The following is a 26,237-nucleotide window of genomic DNA, read 5'->3' as shown; positions in this document are numbered from 1 at the left end:
AGAAGGGCATTGTGGGTAGCAGCTTAGCTTGACAGTTTTTGGTGTACTTGGTATTAGGCCGACTCGGAACCGAACCCCATCAGTGATGAATGGGAAGATTATCAGATCAATTTTTTTCAAACTGATATACGACACTGTTCGTTCCATGTATCCTCACAGGCAAATCCAAAAGCTTTTTCTGTCACTTACCATAAATATTACCTTGCTAAAATCAAATGAAAATTTTGATTATGCAAACATAATTAAGGACTACAAATCACACTAGGTGCACACAATTTTTCTTAAACAATTTATTGCTCAGAATAGCAACATCCAACCTGCAGAAACAAAACACTGTCACTGGCAGAGTGTACAGCACCAGGACACCATTACAGATGCAGCAGCAGCTCTGTGCCATACCCTATGTTGCAACATTATTAAAATAAAGGTATCTGATGTTTAAAATGCTCAGATAGTAAAACATTTTGCAATATCAGTGCCCTTAATTCAAGGATATTCAGATGTTCCTATACTATACAAAGGGGAGAACATTTTTCACAGAAGCAGTGTTGTAACAATTTTACTGGAGAAACTGTGGAGAATGCATAAAACCTCCCCTGTTAGGTACTTAAGGCAAGTCTGTGTAAACTGTGCTGACTGTACATGTTGCAGAAGATGGCAAAGCAGGTAAAAGTAATATAAATGGATACAAATGAGCCTGATACAGGTATGTGCCTTCAGGCAGTGCTCAGGAGGTACCATGAGTCTAGTCAAACACATAGAAACTAATCAAGTTCTATGGGGACTAGACAAACATCAGCATTCCAGTAAGAGTACAGATCAAACCTCACAGTGAAATGCTACAGGAAAACTGACCATTTCAGACATCTCATTTTTGGAAGCATACAGCACACATCCAAGACAAAATGCCAGGAAAGAGTTTAACGCATTTCATATTTACTATACCATTCAGTGCTTACACAGCAAAGTGCCCACAGCTCATAAATTGGCCTTGAAAGAACCAGCACAACCCACAGGCCCATCATGTGCTGTTTCAAACTAAAGCAAAATAATTTCCTGCCAAAGACTATGTGCAAGTATTAAAATCAAGGAACAAACTGCCTCATAAGAACACGTTTTCCAGTATTAAAAATATACATGGGCACCTGGTCTTTACTCATCCACAGGTTCAAACAGTCTCCTGAAAGAGCATTCATATTCTTTACAATCCCAATTTCTACTCAGTCAGTGTTGTTTCTCCGGGCTTCCAACATCATCTTGGTTACTGGTGTTTCTTGTAGCTCACATTACAATCTCTCTGGTGGGATAAAAATCTTCATAACTTAGCAAGTACTCACACAGTGCTGATTGTGTATGCAAAGAGGTGCAGGTCTGGTCTCAAAGAAAAATTTGCACAACCCCAACCATTGTACACATCTTCTCAATCCGGCCACTAATACAGGTGCCTTTAACCATTCCATTTATACTAAAAAGGGATTGTCACTAACTTCCTGACTGCTGTAATGTTTACTGCAACTGAAAACAAAATAGCTTTTCATAACACTTGAGTTTCAGAAAATGCTTTTCTTTGAGAATAATGCCAGCTTCTGAAGCCAGTTCAGTGCTAACAAGGTTCCCCCTCCCAGCAGCAGCCTGCTCCAGAAAAACATTCATGCTTATAAAACAGTGTCCAAAATTCTTAACATTTTTTCAGTTCAAAGACTGCACATATTTTCACAAATACAATGTCTCCTCTTCTCCACAGGTCCAAATGATATGGAAAAAATATTCTGCATATACTTAATCTGTATACTTCTTGTTGCGTCTTTCGGCTTTTCCCGGTTAGGGGTCGCCTCAGCATCTGTTTACTAAATTTACTATATTTTAACATAAGAACTTGGTGACTATGAAAACAGGATTATAGTCCTTCAGTTTTTTTTTTGTCTTCCAGCAAACTACATAAACTAAAATATTAAAGTCTTGAATGAAATCATCGAACATATCTTGGCACTATACTGCAGACATGAAATTACATAACAAAAGAACACTATGTGCACCTGCTGTGTGTTGCCTTGTGTTCTTCCTAAATGCATTTCTGTAACTTCAGCAGCTGTCTAAAGCCATAGGAAGGTGCTGGTATGTCAAATACCAGTACTAAAAGACAGCACTACATAATTAACAGTCTAAAACAAACTCAAGTCTAGGAGACAGTGATCCTGTTTTCTTGTCAGTATATGCAATCACTTAAGATGCAAGTAAATACCAAAATTATATGCAGTGCATGTTAGAGAACACAAGGGAATTGATGAAAAAAAGAACACAGTGGCATCAGACCCACTAAGATAAACATATCAGGACAAAATCCAGTCTTTTCTGGCAGTTCTAAGGTAACATTCCAAAATCCACCAGGCTGAGTAAACTGAGGCAGAATCCAACACGACCAGGTCATGCCTTCAATAGACCAAGGCATACAACTTGGCAAGAATCAGGAGCCAATGTGCATCTGAGAAAGCAAAGTGACATTTTAGAAAAGTTTGTATTCCAGTCCTGTGGCTACTGTGGAGGAAGGGGGATACCTCTAGGATCAGTCACCTGTCCTTCTTGCAGATTTTTAACAAGCTGAGCCAGCCAGCGCTTAGTCGTAGTGTCATCTTTCAGTACCTGAGCAAATGTGGTATCTTTCAACTGATCTGGTAGACACTGCCTGAGAGCCTCCCGTGCTCTGCAAATAAAACAAAGGATACATATATTAGTTTACTTAAAATGTCAATCTGTTTTTATAGGAAATGCCAGTCTGTTTTTATAGGAAGTTTCAGTCCGCTTTTCATTTCCTCAGCTTTCAGGTGACTTATCACCATACGTGTTATACTCAATGTGCACAACTCTGGCAAGTGAAAACAGATTTCTCTATAAGGTGCACACAGCAAATGTCAGTCGATTCACAAATGATTACATGAAAATATGTTCAGCTCAGAGCAAATTACCTAGAAAGGCTGTACTGAGAAAACCTTTGAAACTAATGCTTTAAAATTCTCTCTGGTTTTATCAGCAAAGATCATGGAGAAAGAACTGTGGTGGTCACACAACAGTCAGTATTACTTACATGCATGCCTGTTCTAATTAATGGTCATACAAATAGTTAATATTTAAAATAAACCGTTTACCTAAGCTGCAAGTCTGTACTCCAAAGCCTTTTTTCTCACATCAAAACGGAGAATGTGCTTTTGGCTCAGGAGGAATTAGCAAGTTAACAAAGCAGAGGTAAGCTTTAACAAAATTAAAGTTTATTTTCTAGGTGAACCCATTGTTAAATCAGCAGGCACAAACCACAGTTGCTTTAAGGTAATCACAACAAATTGATCCTGAAAAGAATGATAACTATGGCAGTAAAAACAAATTTTTTACTAGCATCAGTTATTTATTCAGACTGACTTTTTCCAGAAAAAAGTTCCCCTTTCCCAAAGAGGCAATGTCAGTTGCTTTCTGGTGTATAACCCATACAAATTCATTGTATACGTAACATTCAATTCTTCAAGCAAAATAAATCAAGCAGTAATACTCTTACATGATAGAGTATAATCAGGTGTATTATAAAAATGTAAGTTACGTACTTCAGTGCTGGATCCCTTTCATTCATAGTCCATCCAATTTGATTTGTGGGATAAAGCTGCCAGTCGCATCCAATACAGCAATCCTACTAGTGCTCCAAGCCTCAAGCTTTTCAACCACACCTGTCCCGTATACTTCCTTAGGAGGCACTGTCTGTGCACCTAGAGAGAAGTACTTGGATATTATGAATGAATGTGTTAAGAGAAGGAAGGGCTACAAGTAGATCTGCCAGGTCTCTGCGAATCAAGGAGACTATTTGTAGGGGGTGGTGGGTTGTCAAATTGGTTGGTCTATGAATGAAAAATCCAGCACTACGGCAAGTACATCATTTTCATATCCTATTTCATCTTGTTCATCCGATTTGACTTGTGGGACAGGATCACATTTTTCTAGGTGGAATTATGACAGGATACCCTTGAGGAAAGTACTTCCAAAGGAGGCTCTTCATCTGAAGATGACATCCAATTTGTAAGGTCTAGAAAAGGTATGCAAGTTAGACCAAGCCGCTGCTGCAGAAATTTTATGCACTGAAGAGTTAAGAATGCTGCTGATGTTGAAACAGACGTGGAATGAGCTTTCTGCCTGAAAGCCAAGGACTTATTTCTGGAGGAATATGCAAAGGAAATGACGTCTTGAGAGCCATTTGGACAAAGTTGCTTTTGAGTCTTTTCAACACGGTCTGGAAAGAACAAAGGCAACAAATAACTGAATCTTTCCTTACAATCTTTGTTTGGTGAAGATAAAAATATGGTTGTCTGTGTTACAAGTATGTCAAGTATGTATTCTCTTTTGTTAGCACAGCTTGGAAAGAACACAGGTAGGTTAATAACCTGGTTAAGATTCTGTTCAGAATCCAGTTTTTGAATGAAAAACGGGATTACTACGAAAGAAAGCCCATCTTTGTGGAATACTAAGTAAGGGAGAACAAACAAGAGAGTTTCCTTACTGAAGTGGTACAACACACCATGTTTTCCAAGAAAATATGTACATTTTAGGTCTGCAGATGATGCAGCCTCAAACTGGAGTTTTACCAATGTCTGCAGTAAGAAACTGAAGTCCCATTGTAGTACAGAATCTCTGAATGGAGGATACAACAGGAAGGTCCCATTTAAGAAGGCTTTGCATGATTTATGAATTATGAGTAAAGATGAATGAAAACCTGTGTGAAAATTAGAAACTACCATTAACAGAATTGTAGGGTAGCTGGAGCCACCATCAAACAATGAAAGGAAATGCAGAACTGGGGGTGGACAGGAAATCTAGACCTTGATTTGAGGCCCAAATTGAAAAGTATTTTCATTTGTTTCTGTAAACTGTGTGTGTAGACTCCCAAGAAGCTGATACTATTTGAACTATGTTGCAGGATGGGGCAAGATCCTTGGTCATTATGGGGATTGGAGAAGCCAAGTTGTTAGTTTGAAGGAGGGAATGTCTGGGTGAGAATGGTCTGATGGGTGGGATAAAAGCTTTGCTTACAGATCTGGAAGCCACAATTAATTTGTGAAGTGAAGCCCTAGCAGCTGGGAAGAACAGGGGGAAATCAAACTTGCCTGGGTCAGAATGAGGAAAACTGTTGCTTTACATGCAGAAGTCTTCAGAAAAAAAATGTTTATTAAGGAAAGCAGAGGAAAGGCATAAATGAGTCTGGAAAGGCACTTGCAGACCAGAGCTTCTCTTGTGGCTGTCCCTTTGGAGGGCTCAAGGCAAATAGCATAGCTAGGGAAGGGAGAGGGCACAACTGCCCTGGGTGCAAAATACTGGACAGTGCAATCAGCCAATCCAGATCACTCTAATGCAATTCCAACTTTTAAAATCCAGTATTGCATTCACTGTCAAACCTGAGCACTGCAGCGCTCTGTGCGAGGTCTAAACTGTAGCAAGCACTTTGTGACAGTTCAAAAAAGTTACAAATATATACATTTTTTTACTCTAAAACTTAAGCAGTGTAGCTCTCCCTGAAGGCAGTGTATAAACTTTAGCAACTGCTTGCTGCAAATGTGTAGCAAGCAGTTTGCTACAGTTTAAACACAGGACTTTTTTTTTTTTTTTTTTTTAAAGTAAAATCTGAACACTATAGCTTCTTACGGGCAGGGTATAAACTGCGAGTTCTGTAATGTTCTGTGCAGGTGGGCTATGAACTGTAGCAACTGTTTACATTTGTAGTACACAGTCTGCTAGAGTTTGAAGATATTATTTTTTAAATAAAATATATCAAAAGGAGAGTTGGGAGCATGCCATGCAGCTGGCCACCTGGTTGGTGAGCCAGTAGAAAGCGCATCTGTGTTTTTGTTTTGGCTCTTCAATTTGGGGGGGGGGGGGTTCATACTTCTAACTGTAATAAGTTGAACACTTATAATGATATAGCGCATTACAGTGAAGTGGCCTTTTTTTGCACTTCACTTGAAGAGCTGTGGGAGTGAGGTGCTGATTTAACTAGGTATGCTGCTGGTTGCGGATGTATTTGGTGTTGGACGGGGAGGCAAAAAGATCACAGCAAGACTTGTCCCAGCACCTGAAGATAAGTTGTGGTGCTGGATGCTTGAGAAATCACTCACGAGGCATCAGGAGAAACATGGTGTGCCAATCTACTAAGCAGTTAATGCACATTTCTGGGAAAGCCATCAGAAAACAGAGTGAATCCATCACCTACTGACAAACTCACTGCTCATCTACAGAGGGAGTAAGATTTGGTTCTTCCACGCTTGACGTACCACACTACAAAAGCAAGACTGAATGGAGAGTACCCCACAGGAAGGCCATATTTAAGGACCTACACCACCATGACTGCCCTTCAACTCTAGGGGCACTGACAAAGGCTGGCCTCTAGGTCTGTCCATGATCCTTGGATCACTCTCTTCTCATAATGCCCCCTCCCCAGAAAGGAATTGGCTGTGATGACTGCTGCTACTACTGTGGGCGGACGTAAGAATTAAATGATGGGGAATGCAGGAGACTCCAGCCACCAATAAAAACTAGGACCACTGCACCCTTGAATTCTACTACAGAAATCTCGTTTAGAGACATGCATGAGACACCAGAATTACTGAAGAAGCCACTACCCCAAAAACCTTTAGTACCAGAGAGGTTTGTTGGGAAAGGTATTCTAGAAGAAAGGAAACTTGCTCTTATACACACTGCAGCCTGTTGCTTAGAAGCTTCAGTATGCAAGTTGTGTCCAGAATCATCATAACCCTCCCCATTCCCAATTTTTTAAATGGGGTCGGGGCATCACGTCACTTGTCGCCATCTCTCCCTATTTAAATGTCACTCTTACTTTCTTCGACACTCACGCCTGACTGTCACAGATCTTCTCTCAATCCATCCAACTCTTTGCTGGATGCCCTCATTTCCTCTTGCCTTCCACCTGCCTATCCTAAATCTTCACCAGATTGTCCTGCACATGTGCCTAAACCATAGTAATCTTTTCTGTAACTGGAGCTACTTTGGCATCTGTTCTTATTTCCTCATTTCTTCATCTGCCCTACAATGTGCATCCTACCACCTGTCTCAGGCACTTCATCGCCTCTTGCTTCCTCCACTGCTCTACCTTTACTGTCCAGGTTTCTGAACCATATAGTAGTACTGGCTGAACCACTGTTTTGTACACTTACTTTTCACCCTCTTTAGTATTCTATTGTATATTACCCCCGACACACTGTGCCAGTTGACTGCAGCCCCTCAACTTCTAGTTCTGACCTCCTCATTCAGACGTCCACCCTCCCAGATACTTAAAGCTGCTAACCTGTGTACTGTCTTCTCTTCTCTCACAATTTTCAGCTTCTTCTGATTCTTCCCCTTTACTGCCATTTTATTTATTTTACATTTGTTTACTGGGAAAGTCCAACTGGACAAGCTGCCCTTTTTCAACAGAGGCCCAGGGATAAAAGCTTCACAATTAGTACATAGAAAAAGTACACACTGACAGGTTGCTATAGTAAAGACAGTAGATTAGATGTTGATAGAAAATGATTATAGCTGTGCAAAAAATAAAGGACATAGACATTACAACTGTCTTATCTGTACTCAGTTTCACATCCCATGCGCCTTCAGTTTTGCATGCCATTCCTATTCCCTTTGCTAAAGTTCTTGCTCAGAGTCTGCTTGTAATGCCACAACATCTGCATACAGCAACTTTGCTGACTTGCCTCCTATAACCAGTTTATTAATGTAGTCCGTCACCGGTATGAAAATCAATATGCTCAGAGCTGAACCCTGATGCACAGCCAACTCTCACTGAGAAACCTTCTGCAAGACCAAACACAGTCAGTACTTTTCTTAGAGTCCTTGTATATAACTTATACTAATTTTACCAATGTTTCAGGGACTCAACCACTGTAGGACCGCCCATATCAGTTTTGCTGGGACCTTGTCATATGCTTTCTCCAAGTCTAGGAATGCCCAGTAAGACTCTTTCCTCATTTCTATCTTCTTCTCAAGTATCTGTCTCCTACCAACAGGCTGGTTGTGCTGCATCTTGATCAAAACTAATAATTTTCTAACTTTCTACTACTTGGTGTATTCGGTTCAGCACAGTCTCCAAAACTTTTATGTAGTGTGATAGGTATGTGATACCTCTATACTGCCCACAGCTGTGAATATCCTCTCTGCTTTTAAGCATTGGCACTAGTATGCTTATTCTCCAATAATCTGGGCTACATCGCTCTTCACACTGCTACGAGTCCCCTCAGAAGCAATTTTACCCCAATCTCACCCAACATCTTGATCATATCTGCTATGACCTCATCTAAGTCTGTTGCTTTGGGACTTCATTTTCATTGGCTCTGTTATTTCTTCTGGGGCGAGGTCTCTTCTCTCATTCCAGCCTGTGTCTGTGGCAGTAAAGCTTCTGTTTGGTTTTCTTCATTTAAAAGCTGCTGGAAAGTACTCCCTTCATTTGCCTTTGGATGTCCTGTGGACTAGTGAGCAGATTGTTGTTGGTATCCCTTAAGAAGGGCATCTGACCATCTTTGTGATGATGTGAAGTATTGCCAGCTATGCCAGAAGTAAGGCAGTGGATGTGTAACATATGCCAGCACAGCTAACTGGAATTTTGTAAAGCCTTATATGTCATTTGTGTATCAAACTGACTTGTACAGATGCTGTGTAGAAAATGTATTTGCAAAGTTGCTTGTGTTAAAAAAATGTGCCAAGAGTGGGTCTTGACTGTATTGTAACTGATTACATGCATATGTTTTAACAGAGGGTACTGGAACAGAAGAGGTTAATCTCAGTCCAGCCAACTTTGAAAAGCAGTAAGAAATTAAATTACTTAATTTAGGCCATAAGAAATTAAATTACTTAATTTAGGCCATAAAAAATTGTATCTTGCAGTTCTGACCGCAGCCAGAGATGAACCGTTCATGCCAGACAATAGTTTATTAGCTCCTGTATAACGAGTGGAAGGGGGTTAAGGTTTTATAGCTTCCAGATGCTAGAACACATCTCAGCAAAGATCTGTATGGTAACACGTGTGCTAAATTCTGGTTCAGTTTCTAGCAATGAAGAACAGAATGGGAAGAAGTCAGACGACCAGATCTATGTGATGTCATTCCGTAATCTAGAACAAAAATTATGTTTTAATACTAGATGAGACTGAAGTCTCAATGTGGTCTGTTTTTGTTACCTAACAAAGAATGATCTCTCACCCACTTCATCTTACTTTGTTCTAGTTAGTGAGTCAGGGAATAGTACTTATTTAGATCAGTTAGCAAAACATAGTGAGATTAGTTAAGTATTGTTTTTCTGCATCTGTGTGAATCTATCCACCTGTGTTATTTTAATATTTCGTGACAAACTCTGGTGTTTATTGTAAATAGATATTCCATATTTTCATTTTTTTTATTACTAACTATATTCAACTTTTTATTTTGGCTGGTCCTTCAGAGAATATTTTAAACATGGAAAGTACTTGCATCTATTTGCCGACTCTGTGGCACTTCTGAAAGCCTTACAGCATTGGTCAAACATTATCATTTGCATTAATATTAATTTCACAGTATAACTGAGTACCCTTGTAAGAGCCTTAAGGTAGATGGTTTTGGAGTGTCTGGTGGCAGTGCAACTACCTTATAGTCTGGGCAGAAGGGGGCATAGCTAGTAAATCTGTGCCAGCCTTTCCCAAGTGTGTGTGTGTGTGTGTGTGTGTGTGTGTGTGTGTGTGTGTGTGTGTGTGTGTGTATGTGCAAATCAAATCTCAAATAGTGTGTGTGTGTCAGCTGCTTGGAGCAGGGACAGAAAATACTGGTTTCACAGAGACCGGTAGAAAACTTGGCTTGGACACTCAGTTGAGGGCTCAACTCTAGATGTGGAGAAAATAGGACTTCCAGGCTGATCATGCTCCCTATGTGCTCTTAAGGGAAATTGTGCTTGATGCAGAGAGCTGCATCTGGAAATACTGTGCATCTATTTTAGTTCCAAGTGAATGTCCCTCTCCAGTGTCAGTGGTGAGGATTCAGGCTCCTTGATTACCAGCCCAGAGAGGGGATGTCACATATTGGTGAAAAGTAGTGGGATATTAATTGAACTTCTGTAGCCTGTATGCAGTTGTCACTCAAGGTGGGTGTACTCTCAAGCAGCCACAAGGTAAACACAATTTCATTTTCACGAGTTTTTAATTTTTTTTTTTTTTTAGTTTAGTTTTGTCAGGGAAAGCAGGCAAAGATACCAACAGAGGATTAAGGAAAGCATACAAAGAACCAGTTGGCCAAGGAGTGCAAAGCCAAAGGACTGGTGCATGCCAACCTGAGTATAGAGGAAATGATTTAAGCCTTCGTCACAGCTCAGACCAGCAACCAGGAGGATAACCAGTCTGGTGATGGGGATGTACAGGACAGTTCACCTTTTCCTCAGAGGAGTTAAATCCGTCTGGAGTTAGAGATGAACTGGAAGACAAACATTTGGAATTAGAATCAGCAGAGACTGTACTGTTTGAAGGCTGAAGAAAATGAGACTGTGGTGTTTAGAGGCTGAAAAAAAGAAGAACCAGCGTCAACATGGGAGGGAGATGGTGACTTTACCAGGGTCATAGAAGTAATGGGGAAGGGAATAACTGAACCCCAGAAGCAATAAAGGTCAGTCAATTTCTTCCAGAATCTACAGATAATTTTGACTGTTCATATACTTGAAAGAGTATGTAAACAGTATACTGTTGCTCAAGGGCTCTGGGTACGGTTCCTGACCCCCTTTAGTCCATGGGGAAGATGCAACTTATTTCTAAATTGTCTGATATTTATTGTTTAAATCAGTGATGGTGAACCTTTTGTGCACGGTGTCTCAAAAATTTGGAAAATGCCTATCTTGACTCTGATGGCATGTCACCCCTCCCCGAACAAAAGAGAAACAATTCCTTACATAGTCATTTGTTTAAAAAAAAATAGTCCAATCATATGTGCTGCTATGTATTATAAAAGTAAAAGAAAAATCAGCGACTTACAGTGCAGAGAACATATGTACACTGATAAATGGGCTTAAAACAGTACACCAAAAAATGACCCTACTTTTAATAGTAATCTTGAATTTAACTGAAAAAATACGGAACACTGCATTTGATTAGATTAACAAATTAATGACTTGTTGCCCAGTTTTAATAGAGAAGTGCAGGGTCACATTTATTGTAGTTTTGTTCATTCAGTTTCTTTAACTTGGGTGTTGGTGAACCCTGGTGTATCATCCAAAATGTCATGGCGTGTCACCTTTGGCATGTGCGTCATAGGTTTGCCATCACATGTTTAAACTATGATAGAGTAAAGCAATGTTTACTTGAATAGTTTAAATTAACACCTGAAGTTTACAAAAAAAAAGTTTTACAAGCATAAATGTAAGGCAGATGAAAGTGTGTGATTATACTGCTGAGTTAATCACTTATTTTCATAGGTGGGTGAGTGGGTGTCAGCTCACCACTTCTGAAGGGCTGGCAGATCTTTTGGTGAGGGAACAAGCACTTAGCCTTAGGACATGAGAATCTGGTTGGAAGACAGAGTGCAACTCTGCTGATGAGCTGGGAAAAATGGATCTCTACTTAGCAAGCAGGGCATTACTGCACATGAAGGGGATACCCAGTGCTGCACAGATGTAAGGGAACCCATGGTGGGCAGCCTATACCACCCCAGAGTCCACCAGTAACAGAGGAAGCCACTCGTTCAGGTGCACAGCCAGGATCAAGGATGAAATGTTTTAAATGTAACCAGCAGGGCCATGTCTCACATAGATCTCCACGGAAGCAAGGTGGGGGAGCCAGCAAATGGGAATAGCAGTAACAAAAGGTGGGGAAGCCAGCAAATGGGAATAACAGTATGCCAGTGGCAACTTGCTGGCAGACAACAGGGGTACCCAAACTATCACCAGAGTTCATATCAGAGCTTAGTGGATGGAAAATGGATCACTGCTAAGAGAGACAGCCTCGGACAACCACTGTGAAACCTTTAGTGGTTAAACAGGGGTCTACATCATATGAACGAATCGCACAAACTGCGAACGCTCATTATATCGAACGTATCGCCCACACACCCCCCGCTAAATATATATTCCAACTCCGACAGCGCACTACAATAAGGAATGGGCAAGTATCCCATTCTTTACTGTACCACAATCTCAGAAAAAGCACTTAGAGGTCCAGTACGTTCAATATGAGTGTTTGCAATTTGTGCGATTTGTTCATATGATACAGACCCGTTAAAGAGAAGCAGTACTTTCTTGGGCAGTTCACTGCAGTCAGAGCTTTAGGAGGGACCTCATTCCAAATGCCTTTGGCCAGTCCAGAATACTGGGCATCTGTGCACAAAACTATGAAGGGGATGCCTCACGGAACTGTTTTAATGGGCGAGTTCCTGACTGTATCTCGAGGGATGCAATGTACAAAAGACAAAAGTTAAACTGACGGAGGCACTGGTATAACGTACCCAATAATTTGAGAAGGTTGAAAGCTGGATACTGATGGTGCTACAAAGGCTACTATTAAGAACTGGATGCCTGCCTGCCCCTGTGGGAGTGGTTACTGACTTGAAACTGTAGTTTTATTGGCCATTTTGGGTCAATTCCAAAACTCCTTCATCCTCCTCTTAAAACCTGGTTGCCTCGTGGTTTTGGCGTCTTTTCAGGCTTGTTGGCTGTTGGTGAAGCACCCACCAAGAGGAGAAAATGCTGAGAAGAAAGGAGCCACTTTTGAGATTAAGTATTTTTCCTCTGTTTATTTGCTAAGTTTTTCTGCATAGCTGCCTATTTTGAGCATTTTCTGGCTTGTTAAACTTGATTTCTGCATTAGTAACTGTATTTAGAGAGCACAACCTAAAGCTGTTTACTGAATTTCCTGTTTGCACTTATTTTTAAAATAGTTTTTTTTTCTCACAACTTGTATTTTATCTGTCTTTGGCCTAGCACTCTTGTGTGGGGTCATTTACTGCACTGTTATAACTTGTTAATACTTGTGAACCTCTGCTATCTCTGAAAAAAACAAAAAAAAAATCTTGCTTTCCCCCCCACTTTTCTGAGATTTAAAAAAAGTTCAGTTACAGGCTTGCTGTTCTTGAACTGTTTGTAAGTTTCTGTGAGGCCATTTTTTGCTTGGGCTAAAGGGAAGTCTCTCTGTTGATCAGTGGCAGTGAAAAACATTGAGCAGCCCTGCATGCCCCTGTGGGAGTGGTTACTGACTTGAAACTTTTAGTTATGTACTTACCATAACTTTAGATGTTTGGGATCCATCTCGCCTACATTCTGTACTGATGGGCTCGGAGCCGATCCCTCGGCTCTGACTCTGCACGCTATGCTATAGAGCGAAGCCTCTTATTGGCTGAGCTATTTTCTATCCCAGGATGCACCACCACTAATCCCCCAGATCTTGTTTGTCCGCATTCATGCACACATACATAACTTGTTTATATAACATTGCCAGATGTTTCAAGATGAAACAGGATTCGGACCTTCTGATCTCTTCTGATCTCCAAGGAAGGGGGAAGGAGGGTGGGTTCTTAGGAATGTAGGCGAGATGGATCCCAAACATCTAAAGTTATGGTAAGTACATAACTAAAAGATGTTATGTGATCCTATCTCGCCTACATTCTGTACTGATGGGACAGCGTCCCTAGCACCTAAATCCTGGGGGGCTCACTGGAAAACACTCCTGAGCACTGTGGAACCAAATGAAGCTCGCCCCCGAGACGCCACATCCAATTTGTAGTGAGAAATGAAAGTGTGTGGGGAAGACCACGTAGCCGCAGCACAAATGTCACTAATGGCAAGCTTAGAATGGAATGCTATTGAAGTAGCCATAGCTCTTGTAGAATGAGCTTTGACAGAGGTCGTAAGCTCTTTATTAGAAGAGGAATAAGCTTGAGTAATACAGTCCCTGATCCATTTGGCAATAGTGACCTTTGTGATGGCTTTGCCCAATTTATTATCCGAAAAGGATACAAACAATTGAACTGTTTTCCTTGTTTGTTTGGTCCTATCTAAATAAAAACGCAATTGCCTGTGGACATCTAATGTGTGGAATATGTATTCCGCTTTGTTTGAGTACTTTGGAAAGAAAACTGGAAGTTCTAATGACTGTTGTAGGCAAAAACTGGAACAAACCTTAGTGACAAAGGATGGATTTGGCCTGAGAGATACTCTATCTTTGTGAAAAACCAGGTACGGAGGTTTTACAGATAAAGCTTGAAGCTCTGAAACCCTTCTGGCAGAAGTAATCGCAACCAGAAAGGCAGTTTTCCATGATAGAAATCTCAAATCGCATGTTGCTGCCGGTTCGAAGGGGGAGGAAGTTAAGGCACGTAACACCACATCGAGATCCCATGGAGGAGCAGGATGAGAAATCGGAGGTCGTAAAAGCGCAGCACCTTTCATGAAGGTCTTACACAATCTGTTGCTCATTAAAGTGGGTTTATAGACTCGTGAAAATTGGAAATAGCTGCCAATTGAACCTTGATGGTAGAGACTGAAGAACCTTGATTGAATAGGGAAGTTAGAAATTTCAGGACTTCTGATACAGGAATAGTGATGGGATCCAGGCCCCGGAGTTGAGCCCAAATAGCAAACCTCTTCCATTTGCTAGAATACAATTTCTTAGTGGCAGACTTGTGGGCCGAAGATAAGATGTGTACAACTTCCTGGTCTAAGGTATGATTCCTGACTATAGTCGGAAGAGGAGGAGCCAAGCTGTTAATTTCAAGATGTGGAGGGACTGGTGGAGTAGTCCCGACTGATGAACTAATAGGTCTGGGATCTGATCCAGGAACCATGGACCGTCCAGTGCATATCTCTGAAGACAGGGGAACCATACCTGACGAGGCCAGTAAGGAGCAACTAAGATCATTTTGCTCCCCAAGTGAGATGCCTTTTGGATCACTCTGGGAAGGAGGGGAACTGGGGGAAAAGCATATAGCAAGCCGGTGGGCCACGGATGGGCTAGTGCGTCCATAGGGCTCTCCCCCGGAGTCGGAGTGAGGGAGAAGAACTTTTTGCACTTCGCATTCAGCGGGGTTGCGAAGAGGTCGCAACAAGGAATTCCCCATTTGCTGAAAATCTGATTTGCAATCGTAATGTCCAGAGACCACTCGTGTGGAGAGAGGATAGTTCTCAGTCTGTCTGCTATCACATTGGCCTTGCCAGGGATAGGAGTCGCCACTAGAAATCGTTTGGTCGACACTGCCCATTCCCAAACTCTCATGGCCTCTCTGCAAAGGGGGTAGGATCTGGTCCCTCCCTGCTTGTTCAGGTACCAGACTACTGACATGTTGTCGGAGTGAACGGCAATTACACCCTGAGGGAGGTAATCGTGAAGGGCTTGTAGGGACAGAAACACCGCCCTCATTTCTAAGATGTTGATATGAAGTAGGGACTCTTCCGAATGCCATTTGCCTTGGACTGACCTGCCCAGGGAATGCCCCCCCCCCCACCCCATCCCATCTGGGAGGTGTCCGTAGTCAAAGTGGCCACAGGAGGAGGTGGAACAAAGGGTCGTCCCTGATCCAGGTTGGAGGGCACCAGCCACCAGCGAAGGTCCCGTTTGCAGGTTTCCGTGATCCATATGAGGTGACAGAGGGAGATCCTGAAAGGACCACTGTGTTGAAAGAAGCCACTGGAGAATTCTCATGTGCAACCTTGCTAGGGGAACTAGAACCGTGGCGGACATAGATCCCAATAGCTGCAGGACCACTCTGGCTGGGGCTTTGGATCTGGGAAGTAAGGCTCGAACTTGAGCCTGTATGGTTTGTATCCTTTCTGTAGGTAGATAGACTCGCATTCGGTTTGAATCTATCTCTACTCCGATGAATCTTATGCGTTGAGATGGCAGCAACACAGACTTTGGCCAATTGAAGGTGATTCCAAGGGAAGTGCCCAGTGATATTGTGGCTTGTGGGCTCTGCAATAGTAGATGCTTGGAGGTGGCAGTTAGGAGCCAGTCGTCTAGATACGGAAACACCTGGAATCCTAGACTTCTCAGGTGAGCAGTCACGACCGCCAAACATTTGGTGAACACCCTGGGGGCTGTGGTGAGACCAAAGGGCAGTGCGCGGAACTGAAAATGACCATCTCCTAGGCTGAAGCGTAGATGTCTCCTGGACGCTTGATGTACCATGATATGGTAATAAGCGTCCTTGAGATCTATGGAGCACATCCAAACACCTTTCTCCAGCAGTGGGAGAATGGATTGTAGGGTGACCATTTGGAACTTGGACTTTTTGACTGAACGATTTAGAATGCTGAGATCCAAAATGGGCCTCAAGTCCCCGGTCTTTTTTGGCACCAAAAAGAATCTCGAGTAAGTCCCTAATCCGATCTGGTCTGCGGGGACCGGTTGGATGACTCCTTTTTGAAGCAGCTTTGAAACTTCTAGGGCTGCAATTTCCTGTTGACTGGGTGGCGGGTCCGGGATTTTTTTGGACTGAGGTGGAGAGTGAGAAAAAGGGATGGCGTAACCTCCGGCGATAATTCGAAGCACCCATCGGTCCTGAGCGATACCTTCCCAGGCTTTTAGGTGCCTCGAAAAACGACCCCCGACTGGCTCCGGAGATGCACAGTCGGGCAATCCGTCAGGGACTGTGAAAGGCTGAAGAGCCACTAAAGGATTCGCGGTCTCCAGTGTTGCGGGGGCCTCTGCCGCCTCTGGGACGGCGTCTTCCAGAAGAATTTCCCCCTCCTCTGCCTCTAGAAGGGGGATCGTCCTGCTGTGAGGGATAAGACTTCTGAGATCTACGGAACCACATTTTCCCTCCTCTTTTAGCCTTGGGGTAAGGCCGAAAGGGAGTGGAAAATCGTGCCCCTACGGCAGTCAAAGTCTTACCTTCTTGCTCGCAGCGGGTCAATGTGTCCTTTACTTTGGGTCCAAACAAAGAGGACCCATCAAAGGGGGCGTCGGCAAAGGAAGACTTGAAGGCTTCCGCAAAATGACACAGGCGGAGCCAGGCTTGCCTCCGTAGAGCAATACCTGTACCCGCCGCTCTACTCGCCCCTTCGGCCGCATAAGAAATGAGCCTCATGGACGAGTTTGATATGGATGACAGCGTAGCCAACTGAGAGCCAACCGTCTGGGCCAGCTGCTCAGGTAGGTTACCCAAGAGGGTATCTGAAAGCTCCTTAATCAGATCCCTTTGAAACCTGGTGAAGTGCGTTAGATAGTTCAGGGACCTTAAAGTAAAGGCCGCTGAACTTAGGGTGCGCTTACCGTACCTATCCATGCTCCTAGACTCCTTATTAGGAGGATGGACGGACGTCGAAGCCTCTGCTACATCTTGCAGGGTAACAAATGCCACCACCAAGGCATCTACAGCCACACCTTTCGTCAAAAACTCCTTTTCTGGGGGTGCTGACAGGAACTTGTTTGGGCGAGCAGGCACCGGTTCCACAGAGTCTGGGTGTTCCCACGCCCTTCGACAGATCAAATCTAGAAACTCGAAGGGCGGAGACACCCAGGAGGCGGAGGGCTGAGCCCCGAAGGCCTTAAGGAACACCGACTCGTCAGCAGAAGGGGGTTTGGATTGCCAACCGCCTCATTGTTTGAGGGCTTCCAGGATGTCTGCAAAGGAGACATCATCTGAGGACGACTTAGGGGACCCCTCTGCATCATCAAGATCAGTGTCTGACGTGAGAGACTCATCGGGGGAGTCAACGTGCTTCCTCTTGCACGATCTCTTCCTTGGAGGTTCCTCCGAAGAAGCTTCAGAGGGACCTCCAGGAGGGGGGGAACCCCCAGTGGGGGTGACCTCAGGCCCCGGGGCTCCGCTGTCTAAGGACAGGGGGACTGCCAAAGACCCAGTCTCCGTATGCAGGGAAGCTGCTGGGGAGACCGTGGAGGTAGCCAAAGAGGATTTGGCTAAAGCACTCCTCATGGCCCTGAAGGCCAGACCACCAGAATCCTGGGAAGGTCCCACCTCCGTGGCCACAACAGTAGACGGTGCCCCCGCCGCCGATGCACTGAGAGGAAGGCTTGGGACCGAAAACATCAGCCCCGAAGCGTCCCCCCCGGGGCCGACAGAGGAGGTCCGCGTACCGAACTCCGACTCGAGAGCCGGGGTTGGAGTAAGGGTCGGGGCCGACCCGAAAACCTCCCTCGGCTCCACCAGCACCAATGGTGCCAAGGCTGTTGGAGGAGGAACCATAACTACAGGGTGGACCATCGGCTCCGAAGCCGAATGGGCTGGAGCTGAAACTAACTTTTGGAACACAGGAGACTGGAAGAGTCTTAGGAGCACCCTGTCGATGTCCGAATCAGACATCTTGGAGGATCTAGATGAGACAGATCGGGTCCGAACCGACTTCTCCATCGGCTCCAAAGGACTGGGGGACCGGCTCCGAATGGACTCTACCAATATCGGTTCCGAGGGAGATCCCAAAACAATTTCCCTCGGTGCCGAGGAGGGCTTCGGTGCCGAAGGGGAAGAGTCTGAGCCGGCAACCCTCATCGGCTCCAAAATCAGTGGAGCCGATGAAGGTGACCCGCCTCTCGACACCCCAGTCCTCGGCTCCGAAACCAGAGGAGTCGAGACTGGAGGCATCGAGGCAGACCGTTCCGCCCTCGGCTCCGAAGTCCGTGGAGCCGATGGAGAAGCCTGCCTAGGTTTCTTAGCAGTCGGTTCCGACGGACTGGTTGGAGCTGACGCTTTTTTCTTCTTTGTAGGAGAGGAAGAGGAAGATAGGGCCTCCTCGAAGGAGGGTTTAATCAGCCCTTTCAATATTAATTTATTCTTCCTCTCTTGGAGGACTCTAGAAGAAAAGGCGTGACACATGCTACAGGACTCCTGTAGGTGCTTGGTGCCTAAACAGTATACGCACGAGGAGTGGTCATCGGTTATAGACATTTTATAACCGCACCTCGTGCACTTTTTAAACCCAGAGGGTCTATGTTCTTTTGACATACTGACTAACAACAGACACTAAAACAACAAGTTAAAGTAGCAGAATCTGTTCAGTAATGGAGATTTTACCACAATACAAAAAATTTTAACCAACTTTTTTTTTTTTTTTTTTTTTTTTTTAACGAGACAATACAGTACAATATCAGGAAAAACAAATACTGAAAAGGAGGGCCAAGACCATCTAACTTAAACAGGTACTTGACCTCCTGAAAAAAACAAAAGACACTAGTTAAAGAATAGGGGAAGGCCCCTCTAACTTCAACGGGAAACCTTTCCCTTAATCAAACACAATTTTCCACAACAAATGTCAGCAAACACACTCGTACAACAACGATAGCTGTTAAAACAGCTTTTTGGGTAAGAATAACAAAATTCCTGACAGGAAACTTTGAAGAAAACAGTACTTAGCTCAGCCAAGTTTGAGACCACGTCCAAGCTTGTAAGCGGCAAACGAGATCTGGGGGATTAGTGGTGGTGCATCCTGGGATAGAAAATAGCTCAGCCAATAACAGGCTTCGCTCTATAGCATAGCGTGCCGAGTCGGAGCCGAGGGATCAGCTCCGAGCCCATCAGTACAGAATGTAGGCGAGAAAGGATCACATAACATCTGTAGTTTTATTGGCCATTTTGGGTCAATTCCAAAACTCCTTCATCTTCCTCTCTTAAAACCCTCTTTTGCGCATTTTTGTGCAAAGCGCAACAGCGGGCAGCACCGCCTAATTGGGTTTAAACTATTCCTGGCTCCACAAAGTCTGCTCTTCACTTTTTCCCTTAGAACTGCTCTATCTCTCAATTTAAACGCCTTATTCTCATTCTAAGGCCCTTAACTGGTCCAATTAAGTAATCCTACAAGTTAGCACTATTAAACCATAAGCACTACTTACTCTTATACTCTCTCAGATTACCCTGTCCCCTATTGGTCCGTCTTAAATTCAGTTTCCCTATATTACTCTAGCATGTCCAAAGGTCAGTCAATGGTTTCCTCTCCAGTCCAGCTGGTGAATCTGGGAATTTTGAGGCAATGTTACAACTGTCTCATGTACACGGACAACCCTCTCCTCCTCCAAACAGGTTCAAATATATGTGAGAGATGCAACTATTTAGCCAAACTGGAGGTTGAGCTCTCTCATCTCAAAACTGGTGTAACCAGTCAGGAGGAGAAAGTAACCTCACACAACACAATTCCAGCATCACATAGTCCCACCACATCAGCGAACCAAACACATAAATACACAAAAACATACTCGGAGTCTCTAAATAAAAATCTACCTAAGCAACAGACACCTCCAAAGCAGACATCCAAGCAAACGCTACCTCAAAACAAAACACGCACAACACAGCCCACAAAGTCAGTGTGCCAAGCAGCCACAGCCCTTAAGGCTGAATAACACACCTGATACTCTTGTAATAGGTGACTCTATTGTCAGACACACTGACGTCCCGCTCACCAGGCTGAATAAAGAGAAGGTCACGGTGAGCTGCCAGTCGGGTGTTAGGATCCGCCACATAACGCAAGCACTCCGGTCACTCCAAAGCAAATACAAATATGACTCAGTCATTGTACATGCTGGTGTGAATGACCTGAGACGTACCTCCCTGGACTACATGAAGAGAGACATAGAGGAGCTCTCTGATCATGTAGCCCAGGCTGGTATGACCCTGACCTTGAGCAGCATCTTACCCTCACCTAGAATGATGTCACAGTACAAAGACAAAATGATCGATTTTAACAATTGGCTAAAATTTTGGTGTCATTCAAAGGGGATCCAGTGTCTGTCAGCCTGGGATGACATGCTCGACAAGCCACGTTGCTTCGCTAGGGACGGTTTGCACCTGTCACCACTGGGCTTTTGGATATTGGCAAAGGCTCTTGCCACCCTCATAGTGCCTTTTTTAGGCAAGGCACAAAAGTCAAACCCACCTCCATAGACAGCACAAGGAACAAGAAACTAAGGGTAATGCTGCTAAACGCCAGAAGTCTTAACCTCAAGATGCACGCACTCAAAGCTCTCCTCAGTATGGAGAACATCGATATCTGTGCAGTGACAGAAACCTGGTTCAAGGCTCCAGAGAGCACCCCATCACTACCAGGCTATACCTCATATCATGCTTTTCGGCCCCAAAACCCGGACCGAACCACAAAAGGAGGGGGAGTTTCCATATTTATCAAGGATATCCACACCTCCAGGTTAGTGGCATTGCACAAAGTATCGGAGACCATCCATGTGCAACTAACAGTGGGCAAGACTGCTTTTCAGTTTATAGCATCCTACAGACCACCCTCTGAAAGTCAGGAATCCCACTCGGCTTTCCTGAAAACATTGGAGAACATGAAGGTCTCTCCGAACACCATTATATTGGGCGACTTCAACTACCCAAACATTGACTGGGAGCACTACTCAAGTCCCAGCACCTTAGCCCAAAGGTTCCTGGAAATTATAAACTCAAATGCTATGGAACAACTAGTCACCACTCCCACAAGAGGGGACAACATACTAGACCTGATCATTACCAACATGGGGACTCTATGCTCCACACCAGAAGTATATCCCTCATTGGTAAGATCAGACCATAAATTAATTTCACTGGATGTCCACATCCCGACCCCACCCCCAGCCCAGAAAACCACAGTGAAAAACTTCTCAAAAGCGAACTTCTCACTTCTCAAAACTGAAGTGGAATCCTTCAAGGCCCCAGGGGCAGTGGAAACTATGGCCCAAACTGCAGAATCCTATACAAACGCATTCTACGGACATCTCCAGGAATGCATGGATCATGCTATCCCAAACAAAACCAAGACCCAATCATCCAAAGGCAGGCGTCCAGTCTGGTGGACCCCTGCCATAAATAAACTGTACAACAGAAGGAGGAAGCTACTACATGATAGAGCAAAATCCCTAATAGGGAAGGCATCTCTGATCAGTACTAGCAAAAGATTACGATCCCTCATAAAATCCTCCAAGGCCAGCTTTGAGAGAAAAATTGCACAGGACACCAAAGACAATCATAAGGCTTTTTCAGTTATGTTAGAAACCTGGGATGCAACTCCCAGACTTGTTCTGAGTTGATTCTAAGCGACAAAAATACACTGAACCCACAGACATCGCCAATATCCTGGCAGACAGGTTCAGTGCAAACTTCTCCACCCCCTACCCCCCCAAAAGAGCAAGTATCTATCACAGCAGAGGGCTGCCTCCCAAACATCTCTGATGCTCAGGTGAAGGCTGCCCTCTCCAAAGCAAAAAACACTGCTTCCATGGGACCAGATGGCGTCCCAGGTTGCGTCCTACATGAACTCCAAGAGGAACTAATCCCTCAAATAAAACAGCTATACAATCTCAGCCTCACTACAGGATATGTGCCCACAGAATGGCGTACAGCAACAGTGGTCCCACTCCACAAAGGTGGAGCCACTACGGACCCTGGAAACTATCGCCCCATAAGCCTGACTAGCTTAGTCTGCAAGGCTATGGAGAGGATCATCATGGAGCTCATAAACAAAGACATTGGGGACCTACAGACACTAGATCCTACCCAGTTCGGCTTTGTCAAGGGCAGATCCTGCCTTTTGAACCTGGTTAACTTCTTCGAAACAGTCACCAAAGCCATAGATGAAGGGAGGGTAGTCCACACAGCCTATCTGGACCTTGCAAAGATATTTGACAATACCCCACTCGAGCATCATAGATAAGCTATCCAGCTTAAATATAAACCCCTATGTCACAAGATGGGTCGCAAACTGGCTCAAAGACAGAACCCACAGAGTGAGAGTTGCTGAAGCCATGTCAGACTCGAAACCAGTCACAAGTGGCATCCCACAGGGTTCTGTCCTGGGACCACTCTTGTTTGGTATATACTTTTCCGAGGTATAGGCAAACGTGGGAGGACTATGGCTCACCAAGTTCGCAGACAACTGCAAACTGGGCGCCATAATCAACTCTCCAGCTGACACAAACATCCATCAAAAAGGTCTCCGAGACAGATAACTGGTGCCAGCGCCATGGTTTAAAGCTAAATGCCAAAAAATGTATAGTCATACCCTTTGGCAAAAACAATGTGCCCACAAATTACCACATAGGCGGAAACCTATTAAGTACAGAGAAAGTTATTAGGGACCTGGGGACCCAAGTTGATAGCAATCTCTCCTTTGAAAACCACATTGCCAAAGTGGTTAGAAAGACCTTCTACATAGACCACCTTATCACGAAGGGTTTCACATCTAGATCAAGAGAGGTAATCGTGCCCCTTTATTCATCCCTCATCAGGCCCATCATAGAATACAATGCCCCTTTTGGGATGTACCTTACCCGACACCTGCAGCAATTAGAAAGACCCCAAAAGTATCTCACCAAGAGGATCAAGGGTCTCAAACAGATGCCATATGCTGCTCGGTTAAATAAACTCCAGCTCTACTCAGTTGCATACCGCCTACTTCGAGGCGATCTATGCCTGACATACAAAGCTATGTCAAATCCAGAATTAATGGACATGCTCCACCTCAGTAAATCTAAATCCCTTAGAGCCACACGCTCGAGGGACTTGAACCTCAGCACAGAAATAAATAGAACTTGCTGGAGGGACAGGTTCATAACCCAGAGGCACCCTTCGCTCTGGAATAGAATTCCAGTTCATGTGAGGCAGAGCACCTCACTGAATCTCTTCAAGAAGAATCTCGATAGGTGGATGGGGGATCGTAGGTTTGTCCCAGGGATTACTCTCGTGTCACTATTAGACAGAGGCACAGTAAATTAAACCTTAAAAAGGGCACAGTATACTCAAATCAAGGGGTGGTGTAAGCTATACAGAATCGGGCTAGGCTTATAATTGCCTCAGGGCAGATAGCCTAGTATGAACCTATGAACCTATAAGAATGCTAGACACACTAACGGGGGTTTGGGGTTGGTATAATTGTTCAGGTGTTTACTTCACAGTCACAAGGTACCGGGTTTAATTCTCACCTTTGAGAGGAAAACTGTCTAGGCTTAAAATGGCCCACAAGAGCAACCAGCCTTGTACTTACCTATGAACCTAAGTGCTGGGTGATACCAACTTGAAATTTGATTTTCAACAGGAAGTTTTATATTAAAGGGACAACACCAGTGTTAAACATTCATACCAAATTAAAATCTGCCAAAGTAACACCTACTTTACTTACGTCATTAACAATTCCACCTACAGTGTCGTTTTACTGTGAATTAAAGGAAAACTCTGGGCTCAAACACATTCAAACTCAAACGCTAGTGGTCTTTTATCCTTGTAAAATCAGCCTAGCTACCTGCTGTTACAGTAATGCACTAAAAAGTTTCTTAGTCCTATATTTCTCCCCTTCCTAAGCGTAGGGCAGGGAGCCCCATCCCCCATTCTTTTGTATCACATGCTTTCAGGTGGAATTAGTCTCCACCTGCATGAAGTACCTTCGACATAGTCAAATCAGTAGTTCCCCTGTCCTGATGTTCCGCCCACACTGTGACAGATATTTTCAAGGGCTGCCCAGTAAACAGCTGCTATACATTAGCTGTTGTTGTGGAACTGTAGTACGAGCACTGTTTCCTTCAGGACTGAAAATATTATCGGAGTCAGAATATCCTTTACTGAAACTGCATCGGAACGGCTTAAACTCTCACCTCCACAAACTTTTTGGTAAGCTGACTATATAATCTTTTTACTCCATACAAATCTGTCCCTCCAGTTGCTCGTACAAATTTTGTGTTTCTGGTGCTGATTGCTTTGTGGGTTAGTCAATACATACATGAAAGCAGAACGTTTGTAAGTCTGAATGCAGAACGGTGTGCACGCGCGCGCGTGTGTGTCACGGAGAGTAAGCGATGCATGAAAGAATGAACAGTTTGTGTGTGAAAGCAGAATGTCTGTGAGAATGCAGAAAGGACTGTGTGTATGAGAGTTAGCGATGAATGCCTGTGTGTGTGAATGAGATGCAGAAGGCATTGTGTGCGTGGATGAGAGACTAGGTGTGTGGTATACATCTGGTATGCATCTGGCCATGTAGTTCATCTTGTAAAAAAAAAAAGGATCATCCACTATTTTTATTTGCCTTTATTTTACTGTAATGGAAGAGCTGGGGTCACCTTTAGGTCAAACTGCAATAAGCCGATCGCTTACAATGTATTGATCGGCTTATTACAGTGAAGTACTCTTTTTTTTTTTTTTTTATGGGCATTTGCTGATGAGGTAGTATGCGGGTTCATAGCTCTGTCTGTGCATGTAAATGCTGAATGGTATGTGTGTCTGTATGAGGGCGAGTAAGCTATGCATGTAGAATGAACAGTATGTGTGTGAAAGCAGAATGTTTATGTGTGTGAATGAAGAATGGACTGTGTGTGTGTGTGTGTGTGTGTGTGTGTGTGTGTGTGTGTGTGTGTGTGTGTGTGCGTGCGTGTGAGAGAGACTTGGTGCTGAATGCCCGAGTGTGGATGAGAGATGGAGATGTGTGGTATGCATCTGGCCATGTAGTTTGTCTTCCCAAAACAAATGACCATCTTCTACTTTTTATTTAGCTTTATTTCCCTGTAATGGAAGAGCTGGGGTCACCATTAGGTCAAACTGTAATAAGCCAACCGCTTACAATGTATTGATCGGCTTATTACAGTGAAGTGCTCGTTTTTTGTTTTGTTTTTTGTTTATTATGGGCACTTGCTGACGGGCTAGTGTGCTGGTTCATAGCTCTGTGCGTGTGAATGGTGAACGGGGTGTGTGTGTGTGCGCGTGTGAGAGAGACTTGGTGCTGAATGCCCGAGTGTGGATGAGAGATGGAGATGTGTGGTATGCATCTGGCCATGTAGTTTGTCTTCCCAAAACAAATGACCATCTTCTACTTTTTATTTAGCTTTATTTCCCTGTAATGGAAGAGCTGGGGTCACCATTAGGTCAAACTGTAATAAGCCAACCGCTTACAATGTATTGATCGGCTTATTACAGTGAAGTGCTCGTTTTTTGTTTTGTTTTTTGTTTATTATGGGCACTTGCTGACGGGCTAGTGTGCTGGTTCATAGCTCTGTGCGTGTGAATGGTGAACGGGGTGTGTGTGTGTGTGTATGTATATATATGAGGGCGATGGACAGAGGACACTCCAGCGAAAATCCAATTCAGTAGTTTAACAGAGTAAAGTTAGCGCTTTCGTACAGGTCAATGCCTGTACTTCTTCAGACCTGTACGAAAGCGCTAACTTTACTCTAGCATTGACCTGTACGAAAGCGCTAACTTTACTCTATTCAACTACTGAATTACTAAATTGCATTTTCGTTGGAGTATCCTCTGCCTATTGCTTTTGTGTTTTTTACTAGT

The 26,237-nt window shown here is 43.9% G+C and overlaps 1 protein-coding gene across 1 annotated transcript in view; it reads right to left on the bottom strand.

The window, feature by feature from the left end:
• Positions 1–275: 275 nt before the first annotated feature.
• Positions 276–26,237, bottom strand: part of CNOT9 (CCR4-NOT transcription complex subunit 9) — an 824,888-nt gene continuing 798,926 nt past the window's right edge. Inside the window, exon 8 of the mRNA XM_044075238.1 lies at positions 276–2,701. Coding sequence (XP_043931173.1) covers positions 2,533–2,701 — 169 coding nt within the window. The 3' untranslated portion in view covers positions 276–2,532. The remainder of the gene's footprint in view (positions 2,702–26,237) is intronic.

This window comes from Protopterus annectens, chromosome 6.part0 (assembly GCF_019279795.1).
Source record: "Protopterus annectens isolate FY-2018-M chromosome 6.part0, PAN1.0, whole genome shotgun sequence".
Taxonomy (NCBI): domain Eukaryota; kingdom Metazoa; phylum Chordata; order Ceratodontiformes; family Protopteridae; genus Protopterus; species Protopterus annectens.
This window is presented reverse-complemented; position numbering and strand designations above follow the sequence as displayed.